This window comes from Anastrepha ludens, chromosome 3 (genome assembly GCF_028408465.1).
Source record: "Anastrepha ludens isolate Willacy chromosome 3, idAnaLude1.1, whole genome shotgun sequence".
In the NCBI taxonomy this organism is placed as follows: domain Eukaryota; kingdom Metazoa; phylum Arthropoda; class Insecta; order Diptera; family Tephritidae; genus Anastrepha; species Anastrepha ludens.
Window position 1 is genome coordinate 123420156 of NC_071499.1, and position 14740 is coordinate 123434895.

Genomic DNA, 14740 nt, shown 5'->3' on the forward strand with positions numbered 1-14740 from the left:
GTTACTAGCTAGAGCAAGGAAAATCTATTAAAAGATTGCGACATCCCTGAGAGTATTCCTGGCTGTGACGTAACAGTTGAAAAAGCATGAAAGAGAGTGCGATAAATTCGCACGCGATTATAAACAAAAGAGAAAACCAATACAGCAATACAACTAAGGCAACAATGCAAATTAGCAGATCCTGGAATCTTTCTGAGGGCGTGTTAGCGGATGTCACCATCTTTTGTATTATCTCCACCGCATGTAAGATAGATTACAAAGTTTCGGCCATCCGAAGCGGAATTGGGAGAGTAACTTCGGATCCCACGTTATCGGGGCTTCGTCAATGGAATTCTGCATACTCATTTAGCACGCATTCACACACTCGTCCAATCAGTCATTGTTCAGATAGCAGCGTTGTACGCTACTTGAACCGTTGCTCTTTCAAACAAGCATTATAATGGGTCACTTTCAGTAATCGAAGAACTATGTTATCCCTTTATTTTTCACATACTAATTTAAAATTTCATTGAGTTACGTTGTTCCATTTACTATTGTATAAATATACTTTTCCTTCTGTATATTCAACAGGTTCCGTGAAATGTGTGTGTGGTTTGTTAATCAAAAATGGTTCGACAATGTTGTCCTGCTGTTTATCGCACTCAATTGTATTACCTTGGCTATGGAACGACCAAATATACCGCCAGCGAGTAATGAACGTTTATTCCTCGCCACAGCCAATTACGTGTTCACAGCCGTATTTACGGTGGAAATGCTCATTAAGGTAAGTCCAACTTCAACAAAACAAAAACACAAAAAGAAGCAACACCATCACTCGGACACCTCTTGTGACTAAACAAGAAAAATATAAATGCCGTAAATATCTCTGCATACCTGTAAATGTACGACTGTATGTACTACTAGCAGAGCTATGTACTTGTAGTCATTGTATCCTTTTGCTTGCCCATACTACGAGTCCATGCTCAAAACAGCATGTCGCCATTGATGGCAGTAGCTGTTATTGTTCAGCCTTACCGGCAACAGGCATTCTGCTCTAATGATAATGGCGTAACATTTTCGGGATTACATTCTTGTTGCTGGTATTTTTAGTGTATTGCATAGTATGTAAGTGTGTGTGTAAGGATCTAAAGAGCTAAGGATTTGGTAGTGTTTACAGTGTTTTCCAGCTGCGTTTGGTTGCATAAATGGGAATACACTTGTCTTTGGCATTTAACTCGAGCGCTTTTGATCTTTGTTGGTTTGCATTTGAAAAAATGATGCTTTGGCAGTGGCACTGAAATGAAGGCTCTCTTTGTGCATTTCTAGTTGAATGGAAGGTGAAAAGTTGGCCATAGGCAGAAGTATTTAATAGATGCTATTCGAGCATTGCTGCCCGAAACTGGCTGTATTTAATCGGACTTGATTGTGGAAACCAATTGCTGTATTGGCTGTTTTGAGTTCAGAAGAAAACGCCGCCAATCCATAATCTAGCAAAAACTGCATCCATGAAAAGGGTAATAAAAGATAACTAGCGTTTAAGTGAGATGTGCTTAAAATTTCTTTCGCCCATAAGTGTGAAATTCTCAAATGGTAGTTGCGCTATTGGCTAGTTTTTCTTATGACCAGCATAAATATGCACCTCTCAAACTGTTTATGAAATGGTATTTTGGAGGTGCACATTGCTTGCGTACTACAGGCAAAGTCAAAGCATCAACATATTGTTCTCTCTCAAGAGCAAAATTCTTCATAGATAGCTATAACATTTTTATGAATACATCCAAGCTGCCAAAACATCAGACCATTGATCACTACTTGTAAGATAGTATAGCATAGGATAAGGAGTTGCCCACGCGAGGAACTCACTTAGACAAAGAATCAAAATACGTCCATTGTGATGCCATACAGAGGAAGGACAGAGAAAAAAGAACCAAACATGAGGAAAAAAGAAGAAGGGGCTTTGCATTGGAGGAAAACGACCATTGGCGGCTAATTATATTTCTATGAACTGCTATCAGCTACTGATGAAATCCACCAGGTATATGATATTTAAACCTGCTATATCCGCAGGTGTAGGAAAAAAAATGAGAGCCCAGATGTCTCAATCTCAGCCCGACAAGAGCTGGGCAGCTGAGAAGAAGGTTGTGCAGAAAGGACTTGAGGCAATCCCAAGCTTCACCACATGGATACCTAATGGACAAAGGGTACCCACCAAATTTGAGAGCGGTGGCATTGCTAGCCTTAAAAGTTCACTCGAGCGCCCCCGAACTCTCCGCGAACGTTTGCGCACTAACGCAAAGTGGACAAAAGCCCATCTTTCCAGCAGTAGGCCACAGGTTCCTAAGGGAGTCCAATCCTTTCATTTCGCAATGAAACCATTCCAGGGTCTCCTATCTAACCAGCTCATCAGCCCAGCAGTTTCCCTCTAAACCACTGTGACCGATAACTCAAATGAGCGTACCAACTGCCGCAACACGGCGCAAACCCAACGCATTATTGTAGTTATTGTCCCGTCCTCTGCCATCTCCCTAATACTTAAATTGCGATTATTGATCAATTTTACCTTCACTTTATTGATGTTTTCCTCAGTATCCGATGTCGACGGCCTGCTACTGCGTTCGTCATCCTCGATGGACTCACGATTTCTTCTGAAGCCTTCATGCCACTCGTAAACGACTGTTTTCTTTGGAGTATAGTTTCCAAACATTTCTAAAGTTTTTCCACAATTTAATCCATTTTGAACACAAAATTACTACAAACTGGTTGTTAGAAATTCAAATCCATTTTTAAAACTGTAAAAAATCGTAAACACTCAAGACCGCACAACATTTACAAATGTCAAGCAATGGCGATAAAATTTTGGTAGGAACGTTAATCATAGATGTGGCAACCTAACAAAAAAAAAAACAGAACCCACATTTTAAACTTAGAGCGTCATCTGATTTTTTTCCGGGAATCTTTTGACCAGGGTGGTATATACTGTAATCATCCCTCTCCTCCCTCTCTTTAGCGTCGGCATCATTAAGATGTCATTATGGACTATTTCACCTTAAACATTAAGTGAATACGTACTTGATTATATGTGCACACCTATACACACAAACACCTCTCGTCCTTCATTTTGCTTTTACTTCCTATTTAAATGATTTGCATTTATCTTTTCTTACTCTCGTTTCGACTAGGTGGTGTCGACTGGCATGTTTTATGGCACTGATGCCTATTTCACATCCGGCTGGAATATTATGGATGGCTCATTGGTTATTATATCAATCATTGATTTATTAATGTCATTGTTTAGCCAATCGAGTTCAAAGATATTTGGGATTTTAAGGGTAAGTAGCGGGCAAGTATGTTTGATAAATGGTATTTGGTCACATACACAACTATGCCTATATACATACGAGTACTATGATGATGAAAGATTTAAGTTGTGACATTTTTGAGCCGCTGGTATGAATTAAAGGTTACATTGAGTTGAACGGTGGATCTCAATGTTGTTGGCAGCTTGTCAAGTCATATTCATAGTCAGTATATAAGAAGCAAAAGGGATGCAGGATCGAGAGCACATTTTTCTATTTTATTTGCTAATTAATTTAGGGACGTGATTCGCTGAAAATTATCGGTTTTAATAGAAGCAATACGGAAAGCGATTTCTTTGGCGTAATTTTAAATGTTTTTTTTTTGTTTATTAAAAAAGAGAGAAGAGATAATTAAGAATGTTCCTAGATCATTTGAAAAGATAATTTCAATTACGTGAAATAAAAAGTGCTGAATGTTTTAACGCTAGATGTCTTTTGTGAGCCCTATTTCACGTTATATACCCGAAGCATTAGACGTATACGGCGATTTAAAGGAGAAATCACGCTTCAAATTATGTTCTGTGACAGATGTTGTTGTTGTTGTAGCAGTTTATTAAGCCCTGCCAGCGCGATGTAGTCACCGATCATCATCGTCGGGTGTTAAGTGAATGCGTTTGAGAGGCAATGTGGATAGGTGGTTAGTATCATACGGTGTATCTTCACATGCCGGACATATATTGAGTATGTCGGGGTGTATTCTGGATAAGTAGGAATGTAACCTACCAACCACTTCATCTGCAAAAAGTGCTGGTTGGTCTCCGATAATGGAATTCGACGATCGGGAGCTTAGGAAGGTGGTAGGAAGTGTACACTGTCCAGTCCAGTAGTTGTAGTTGTTTGCAAATATCTGCAGGGGTTATTCTTTTGGTAGCTTTGAAGGTGTTGGAGGGGGAACATCATAAGGCATTCCGTGGCTGTCCTAATAGCAGTATTTTGACAGATCTGAAGCGTTTACCACTGCGTATCACTGGTGTCAGATAACCATACGGGAGCAGCATAATTCAGAACCAGCCGTCCAATTTTTGGTTTTGTACCTTTGCAGTTCATTGTTTTTGCACCATGTGCTACCGGCTAGCGATTTCAGAACCTTGTTGCGTCTTGAACCGTTGTGGTAATTGCGGTTGTGTGCACTGAAAAGGAGAGCAAACTATTCTGTGACAGCTTTGTGATTAATGAAGGCAGTGGTGTATTACAGTTTTTAAAAAAAAAAGCAAACAAATAGAAGCTTCGAAAAATTCTGCAGTGCCACTAAGGACCAGAGTGAAAGTTCGAGGCAGGCAGCAAAAAAAATAGTTTAGTTTATAGAACCAATATGGTATTGAATGCAAAGTGGGGACTTCAGCGATCTTATTCCTCTAATACTCGTAGGGTTATCGAAGATAATGCACGCGCTGATGAGCCAATGATCGAAGATCTTTGCAAAATCATGAAAATCATCAAGTCACACCAACGTGTGAGCACTTATCCCATTAGGAGAAGATTATTTAGAAAACTATTTGAAACTAACTGCTTAAACATAACTACTTTAACTTCAGTATTGAAATAATAAAAAAAAAACGTTGAGCACTTTTACTTCACCTAATTAAAAAAAGTAAACTAAAAAACTGATCAGACTCGAGACCTAATGCACCTACTACACCTAACTTTCGATAACATACATAAAAATTATTGTATGTAGTAAGAAGTAAATTTAATAAGACATATTGACTATTTTCTCATTTTTTATGTTATGTTTTGATACTTCTGGCCTGTTTTTTATAAAATTCATTACTATCTAAGCCTATGGAGAATTTCAGGCAAGGTGCGGGTAAATAAAATAATGCACTTCGTTTGAAACTTAGAAATTTAAAGATATGTAAACAATATGTAAACGGCAGCCGCCGTAGCCGAATGGGTTGGTGTGTGACTACAATTCGGAATTCACAGAGAGAACGTTGGTTCGAATCTCGTTGAAACACCAAAATTAAGAAACACATTTTTCTAATAGCGGTCGCCACTCGGCAGGCAATGGCAAACCTCCGAGTGTATTTCTGCCATGAAAAAGCTCTTCATATAAATATCTGCCATTCGGAGTCGGCTTGAAACTGTAGGTCCCTCCATTTGTGGAACAAAATCAAGACGCACACCACAAATAGGAGGAGGAGCTCGGCCAAACACCCAAAAAGGGTGTACGCGCCAATTATATATACATATATATATATATAAACAATCAAAGTATACAAAACCCGGCAATTTTAATAGGAGCTACTGTAGCCGAGTGTTGACCCGTTGATAACGTGTTAGATTTTTGCTGCTGACTGACATTTTTTTTCCTGAAAGCGATTGTCACTCGCAAGGCAATTTCAGACCACGTACGTCCTTATTTTTGTCTTGACAAAAAAAAAAGGTCTTATAAAAAGCAACTCACATTAGCTTCATTACAAATCAGGCCACCCCATTTATCATACAAAATAAGAATGTGGAGTAGCGCTTCCCTGGTATGGTGGAAGGTTACTAAGAGCTTTCAAGCTTGGGTAGGGACTCTCTTGATCTATTCATTGAGGAACCTACTCTTCAGAATATTCGGAAACTAGGGAAACTAGAATTCTACAAGGGGTTCGCATGTGAAATGTATTCTCGCATAGGGCGACGCATAATCCACTAAAGGCATTTGGCTTCAAAGCATCTACTTCAAACTCTCTTACAACGTCGCAGCGTGTACACAAGGGCTTAACTTTTGAACATAAGAACTGGATTCCGATAAATGGAAACATCCAAGATAGCGAAAGGGCTGAGGAACTACCGCGCAGGACTCATCCTGTGTTATTAAGTATCGAGGAGCAGAGGCAAAAGTTCGATAACCTTACATTGAGTTCTGAGCTTGATTACATCGAATTCTGATTGGCATTAGATGTTTGTTATACCATTAGATGTTTGTTAAACTTTCCATTAGATGTTTGTTAAACTTTCACTTATTCGCCAGACGAGCCGAGTTTAAAATCATCACATTTTACTTGAGCTTACCAAGCAAGTGTTTACCATTCGCTGAAGGCTGCTGCCTTTTAAATCGTAGACTCACATATTTTTCTAATGAAATCGTCGCTTATTTCTCATCTATTCGAAACTGATTAAGCAATGCAGATCTCTGGTTAAAGTCCGATGATGAAGGCAAATAGCTCGAAAATATCAATGTCTAAGTTTGATGCCACATCTCGCTAGTTTATTATCTCTACACATCCTTCGATATCGCAATCGTATGTTAAATTTAAGCCATCCCTTTAAAATATGTGGGGAATTTCATTGGATTTCTCCGGATACCGCATTATGTTGTGCCTGTCGTTATTGTGCCTTAGTTATTGTCATCAGTTCCGTGTGAAAACCATTACAAAAGTCGGGGAGCCGAAAGCTAAAAGAGATTCCCAGATAATCGGAACACCTATACACCGCCACTCACTTTACTCTCACGCTTTGAGCCGTCTGTGTGTGTATATGAATTAGCGCGCCCCGTCTTACAACTTCTCGTTTCCATTCTGCCTTTGAGAGTGGGAGAGTCGTGCGCATTGTGGTGATAATTGGAGGCGGAAGTGCAGAGACCACCAATCAGGGAAGCTCCGAAATACCGGTTAGGGCCTATTGAATAGTTATCGACTACACATGTATTTTTAACATAGATCTTCGAAGTCGGTGGTATCAAAATAACGTAGATAAAAGTTTGTAAAACCAGATTTTGGAAGGAAATAATTTTGATTTAATTTTATTTTTTCAAAGAAATTTGTTATTTCGAATTATGCTATTTGTGATGCAATTTTTAAAAACCTTGAAATGAAAAACTCCAATAGTAAATTTAAAAGGTTATTTGGAATTATTGATTCCAACCAGCTTTATATATTGTATATTTTTATGAAATCGAGTGTGCAAAAACATGTATAAAAAACATTTTCAGGTAGTTAATTGCTTTTGAAAAATATCTTTTGCGTTAATTGCACGTTTCTGTGTTTTCTTTTCGAAACTTCCGTGTTTCATACTTTCTGAAATCAGCTAAACCTAAAATTTTAACCCTTTCCCACACTGAGTTTATGTATTTTCTAAAAAACAATATATTCTCGCTTAGTTTTAAAAAGATGCACTTTTTGTTATCAAAGATCCCTATTAAAGTTGTTGGCTGTAAATAAACGACATATGTTTGTACTTCCATAGGTGCGTTTACTGTTTCATTTTGTTACATAAGTATTTACTTTGTATGTATTTGTATGAATAGTGCATTGGGGAATAAAAAGTAAACTAATAAAAACAAAACAAAAATTGAAAATATCAATGTAAAAACACCTGACCCTTTTTTCGCATATTTTATTCCCTACGCTTGATAGTTTTTTACATTTATAAATAATATATGACATATAATAACTTGAAAACTGTTACTAATTTTTTCTCTATTTTTCTTCCTCACATTTCTTCATGGATATGCAATAATTGGTTAAAATAATTCTCCCGTCCCGCTTCATAAATTTACCAAAACATATATTCATTCGTTCTGCTAATTTCTTACCTCACTACTTTCTGGTTTCTTTCCAATCCTGCTCTTTCAAATGCCTAATTCGCTTCATTTAAATGACTCGCTTTGTACCCTCACAATATTCATATGTTTTAATCCTCTCTATATCACCTTGCTTCTTACTGTTCAACATATGTCATTCATCCTAACCTTCCATCAATTATTCTCATACCTCATTCACAAATCTCTTTCAATCCCCTGTAACTCACTATCATATCCTTCTTCCTCGTTATCCTACAAATCACTTCGTAATATCCTTCCAACCAATCGCTTCTCCATCAATTTGTCCATTATCTCATTTTAGGTGTTTCGACTACTTCGTTCCCTACGGCCGCTGCGTGTGATCAACCGCGCCCCGGGTCTGAAATTAGTCGTGCAAACGCTCTTATCGTCCCTACGTCCCATCGGCAACATCGTGCTGATCTGCTGCACCTTTTTCATCATATTCGGCATCTTAGGCGTGCAACTATTTAAGGGCACATTCTTCTATTGCGAGGGTGAAAATCTTAAAGGCGTTCTTACAAAGACGGATTGTCTCACACGTGGCTATGAGTGGAAGAATCGCAAATATAATTTCGATAATCTCGGCAAAGCGTTGATGTCGTTGTTCGTGTTGAGTTCGCGCGATGGCTGGGTGAACATCATGTATACGGGGTTGGATGCGGTGGGCGAGGATCTACAACCAGTTCCCAATTACAACGAATGGCGTTTGCTGTACTTCATTGCATTTATATTGCTCGTGGGTTTCTTTGTGCTCAACATGTTTGTCGGTGTGGTCGTTGAGAATTTCCATCGTTGTCGTGAGGAGCAAGAGAAGGAGGAGAAAATTCGTCGCGCCGCCAAACGTGCGTTGCAGATGGAAAAGAAGCGTCGGCGCATGCATGAGCCGCCTTACTACATTAACTACTCCCCATCGCGTATGTTCGTGCACAATGTGGTTACATCAAAATATTTCGATCTGGCTATTGCCGCTGTGATTGGTCTCAATGTAGTCACCATGGCTATGGAGTACTACGGAATGGGAGATCCATTGGTGTATACACTTAAAGTCTTCAACTACTTCTTCACGGCAGTCTTTATACTTGAGGCGAGCATGAAAGTATTGACGCTCGGTTGGAGTCTTTACTTGAAAGATAAATGGAATCAACTTGATGTGGGAATTGTAGTGCTCTCGGTTGTGGGCATTGTACTTGAGGAATGGAAGACTAGTAAATTTCCGATTAATCCGACTATAATACGTGTGATGCGTGTGCTGCGTATTGCGCGAGTATTAAAATTACTCAAAATGGCCAAGGGTATACGTGCGCTGCTCGACACCGTGATGCAGGCTTTGCCGCAGGTCGGTAATTTAGGTCTGCTCTTCTTTTTGCTCTTCTTTATTTTCGCCGCCCTGGGCGTGGAACTGTTCGGTCGGCTGGAATGCTCCGAAAGGAATCCATGTCAGGGCTTAGGTGAACATGCACATTTCGCCAATTTCGGCATGGCTTTCCTCACATTGTTTCGCGTAGCGACTGGCGACAACTGGAACGGCATCATGAAGGATACGCTGCGAGAGGAGTGTGACGATGAGCCCGATTGCGTGCGCGATTGCTGCGTTAACATGGCTATAGCTCCAATATTCTTTGTGATATTCGTTCTAATGGCGCAGTTCGTATTGGTGAATGTCGTCGTGGCTGTACTGATGAAACACCTCGAGGAGAGCCACAAACAGATGGAAGACGAAATGGACATGGAAGTAGAGCTAGAGCGAGAACTTGTGCGCGAGCAGGAGTTTGAGAGTGAGCAAAAATTGTGTCAGCAGCTGGAACAGCAAACGCAACCGCCGCCGCCAGCACGCCAGCTGAACAAGATCAAATCGTTGCCGAAGAACTTTACCTACAGCACGCCCTCGCTGGACAAGAAGTTCCCAAGCGTGTTGAGCGGCATCGGTGGCATAAGTGCCGCTGGCATTGGCGGCCGCCGCCAGACCGTGCAATACTTCAATCAACCAAACGGCATTAGTTTGGCCGAACTGGGACAAGGCACACAGGCTAGTGTCGGTGCAGGTGCTGCTGTTGGCAGCAGTGGTGGGTCTGGTGGTGGCGGTGGTGTTGGCGTTAGCGGCGCGCTTACCGCACCACAAGCGTTCAACGCACGCCTGAGCACAACAGCTGCGGAAAACAACTTTGATACAAAACTCCAACTTCAACCGACAGCGGGTGCGCTGGGACGGCGTGGCCGTCGCAGTTCGACCGCGTTCCGTAGTAAACGCGGCCTGCTCGCCAAAGAACGCTCCCTCGATGAGCAGGCCATACGCCGACGCACGCTAGAATCAAAGCGCATGAGCTGTGACTCACTACCATGGGGTGGCGATAGCATTGATTTTCGGCGTGGCACAATTTTTGAAAGTTTAGAGTCGGATGGCGCCGGTAGCCCCTCGTCCACGTACGATGTGCGCAGCATACGCAGCGAAGACGTGGTAGCGACAGCAAACGCTACTGCACGCAGTAGTGGCGCCTCGGATGCGCTCAGCATTGTAAGCGCAAGCGTTATTAGTGAAAAAACCACAACACCAATTACTACACCGTTAGCAACAACCGCTGCAACGGCGGCACTGCCAATCGGCGGTGCCTTAACAACCGGATCAGCGTCACGTCGAACTTACGGACGCTCACTATCAACCGATCAAGCAACTAGCAGTGGACCGAGTAGTGGCCGCGGCACTAGTGGTGGATTGCTGTCCGTACCGCGTAGCATGCCACCACGTAGCCGAAGTGGCAGCACCAAACAGCTTTTCAAACAGCAAGCGCTCGACGAAGATCCCGATATGGATGAAAATACGCTGCTGTTGCCGGTTGTCGTCGAGAGTAGCTGTGACGGCAACAACAGTGCCACCACAACCACTAACAACGGCAATTGCAATGTGCATAGCAACGACAAACTTAACAATAATAGCTGTAACGGTGCCAATAATGCAAATATCAGTAGCAATGGCAATGGCGTTGTCGCTGTCGCTACGGCCATGGATCAGCTTGCGTTAAGCAAATCTGACTCGGCCGATATAATGCGCATCATTTCGGAGCGCAGACTCATGGATCAGCGTGACAATAGTGGCAATGAGGATTCTGACTACAAAGAGTTGTTGCTGGTGAAATCACCGCACTCCTCCGCTGATGGCTAAAAGGAATTAAATACTATAGGCTAAGAGTAGCGTACACAAACAAACTAACTATTATAACTAAATATACTATGTAAATGGAATTATAGGAAATATTTATATGTATATGTATAGTGGTAGTAGAGTTAACAGATTTAATGAACTAATGTTGAACAGCAACACATATTCATACACACATAAAAGAATTCAAAGTTGCATAGAAAGATTTGTACATGCCCATTGAAGAAAATAGAAGCTTCTGTTTTTGTTGTAAAAGTTTTTCCACTAACCACTGTAAATGGAGGTGTATCATCGAAGGCTCGTAATTAGAGGGTTTGTGTATTTTTTTCCTTTTCTCGTTTTAAATCAAAAGTGCATACAATCTGACGCTGTTTTGAGCAAACCAACGAATAGTGAGCGGTGATTCCTTCAAATTCTCCTTCGCATTCTGTACATCGTGGTGCCAGTAGAATGACAGTCTTCGAATGCACTTCGACGTATAGTTGTTCTCGTGATGAAGCCCCAGTAGACATAACTGCTCGATATAAGCAAGGATGATAGATTACCAGATTTGGTCATCAGCAGGGGTGGAAAACGAAATGGGGCGAGTGTCTTCGGCTGCCCCCCGGCTGCTACCCGCTCATTTCACACGTATTCACACACTCTTGCAATTAGTCGGTGCTCAGGCAACAACGAGGTAACATGAGGAGTGGCTGTGCTGATTTTTTTGTATAACACCAGCACAATATCAGTTTACCGCTGTCATGACCTCTTTGCGTCAGTCAATTAGCTGATGCTTTCAAATGCGTCGAGTGCCGGTTAACGGTCTGATATTGGACATACCGTTTCCCACCATGCCATACAGGCAAGGACGCGATCAGTTATATGACTTACAAAGCCTTCTTTATCAGACGCCTAAATTTTACTTAAAGCAGTTATTTTCATAATTTTGTTCCATTATGTTCGAATCCACCATTAGAGATTAAGAGCTACTTCTGGCTTATTTCCTCTCTTCAAAGACAGGTTAATTACTTTTATTATTTCCATTCTTCAAGGATCGGTTAGTCACTCAAAATGTGCTCAGAGGTCTAGTCCACATCGTGTCTTGGCAAGCAAACTCCACTGTTGATGGTGGGGGAGCTGGTGGGCAGTCGTTGATTATAACTAATATACCATTGCTGGCGATAGTTTCCTCTTGTATATACCTTCTGCTCAAATATGAACGAGACGTTATCAATAAAACGGTCCGCGAATGACATATGGCAAAAATAAACTTTTCGTTTTTTGGTAGGACTGTTATAAGCTTACATGGCAAATTTCAGCGTGATATGTCACATAGTTGGTTTTCTGTGCTACTGTAAACAAGTCAAGCTCGAGTGTGTTCTTCGAATTTAACGATGGAAATTCAAGTTGAACAAAGAATTTGTTTGAAATTTTGTTATTCCAACAAAATTTCGGCTTCAGACGCCTTAAAAATGTGGCAGACAACCTATGGAGACTCTGCTCTATCGCGTGCATGTGTTTTCCAGTGGTACAAATCGTTCAAAGAGGGCCGTACATCGGTTGAAAACTTGCCTCATGAACGTCGTCCAGCAACATCAGTAAACGACGAAAACATCGGAAAAGTAAAGGAAATTGTGCTTGAAAATCGCACAAATCGCAAAATCGGTTAACGCTGAATATTATTTAGTCGTTTTAAAGCGTTTGCGCGAGAACATTCGTCTTAAAAGGAAGGAATTGTGGGACAACAAGTCATGGTTCTTGCATCACGATAATGCACCAGCTCACACATCACGTCTTGTTCGCGATTATTTGAACAAAAATAATGTTAATATCGTTCCGCAAGCACCGTATTCACCTGATATGGCTCCATGTGACTTTTTCCTGTTTCCCAAGCTCAAGTTGCCGCTCCGTGGAAAACATTTTGAGACAATTGAAGTCATAAAAGGGAATTCGAAGAACATACTCGAGCGTGACTTGTTTACAGTAGCACAGAAAACAAACTATGTGACATATCACGCTGAAATTTGCCATGTAAGCTTATAACAGTCCTATCAAAAAACAAAAAATTTATTTTTGCCATATGTCATCCGCGGACCGTTTTATTGATAACGTCTCGTTCATATTTGAGCAGAAGGTATGTCTACACAATCACTGGAGACTTTTCTTAAATGTTTAAAATTATTTCTGTTGAAGAGATTCCGAAAGCGCTTCGCTGTAAATTTTCCCACACTTTGATTAAACTTGTTTCACAATTCTCATCACAAATACTAACAAACACAACTCTGTAGATACAATCGTGGGCATGTTGCAACTTTTAGGGAATCTTCTGAGCTATACGAAACACTAACAACACAAATGGAATTTTAGCACCAAACCAATTAAACTACATACATTTCAATACCGAAATTCATAGTGAAAATAGTACATTTGAAAAAATATTTAAAATACAATAGTTTTAGGAAAAATGTTCAAAACTATGTATGTATGTATGCATATTAGACTAGTGCAGTTGTTTGTATATTTTTCGGAATTATGAAACAAAACATTTCATATAGCAAATGTAAAAATGCAACACTATAAAGGAACACTGTTAAAAAACTTGTCTATAAAAATCATCAACTCTGTGATTAGCTGTAAAAATTACTGATTAAAAATCATAGCCTCAAAAAATTGAGTATAATTATAAAAAAATCCGTAGTTACGAAATAATTTTATTTTATTACAGTAATTACTGTAATAAGCAAAATATAGAGAAGTAAGCTGAAAAAACTGAAGAAAAAATAAAAAAAAAACAAGAGAAAAAGTAAAAATTTGTTGTCGATTACTAAACGAAAACTTCAACTAGAATAACTGTAATAAACATCTGAGCGCAGAATCTTCCTAACCAGAACTAAGGGTGCAAGTTGTGCAACAATTAGTAAAGAAAATACTATAAAAATATAATATTTTGTATAAAGTAAAGTTTAGTTAGTATGAAAAAGAAGCATAAAAAATTGTTAACAACATAAATTAATTTTACAGTTATGCAAAAAATAAAAAAAATAATAATCAATATATTTATAACGGTGAACCGACAGCTGATGTGTCATTTTTAAATTGGTTTGTGTCTAGGGTAACTCAAATATAATACTTGAAATGTGCAGTTGTTGTCAACGAAAAACTAATTAAAAATGATACAATGATATGTATGTAAATATGCAATATTAGCTTTAAGCGGTAAACGATTAAAGAACAAAAGCGACTATGATTCATTTAAGAGTTATGAAGAAATATGAAGGAAAAATGTAACTCATATAAGACTTTCCTTGGTCAAAACAATAAATCAAACAAAATAAAATACGGAATTAAATAAAATAAAATAAAATAAAATAAAATAAAATAAAATAAAAGAAAATAAATTAAAGAAATAAAAATAAAATTAAAATAAATAAAATAAAATAAAATAAAATAAAATAAATTAAATAAATTAAAATAAAGTCAAATCAAATAAAATAAAACAAAATAAATTAAATTAAATCAAATCAAATAAAAATAAAAACAAAATAAAATAAAATAAAAATAAAAATAAAATTAAATTAAATAACATAAAATAAAACCAAATAAAATAAAAAGAGCTAAAACAAAAAACAAAAACAATTATGTAAACTTTAACAAAATGTTAGCGCATCTCTTCTCCCTGAAACGTCTTCCTCATCTTTAAGCAGAAGTGAAATTAATTAAAACAAAGTATATAAA

The 14740-nt window shown here is 39.1% G+C and overlaps 1 protein-coding gene across 4 annotated transcripts in view; it reads left to right on the plus strand.

Annotated features, from left to right (window-relative positions):
- Window positions 1-14467, plus strand: part of LOC128858989 (uncharacterized) — a 325060-nt gene extending 310593 nt beyond the window's left edge. For all 4 annotated transcript variants that reach the window (XM_054095626.1, XM_054095624.1, XM_054095623.1 and 1 more), the window contains 3 exons: window positions 571-763; window positions 3159-3308; window positions 8171-14467. In XM_054095626.1, the coding sequence (XP_053951601.1) occupies window positions 571-763; window positions 3159-3308; window positions 8171-11026 (3199 nt within the window). In that variant the 3' untranslated portion in view covers window positions 11027-14467. The remainder of the gene's footprint in view (window positions 1-570; window positions 764-3158; window positions 3309-8170) is intronic.
- The last annotated feature ends 273 nt before the right edge of the window (window positions 14468-14740 follow it).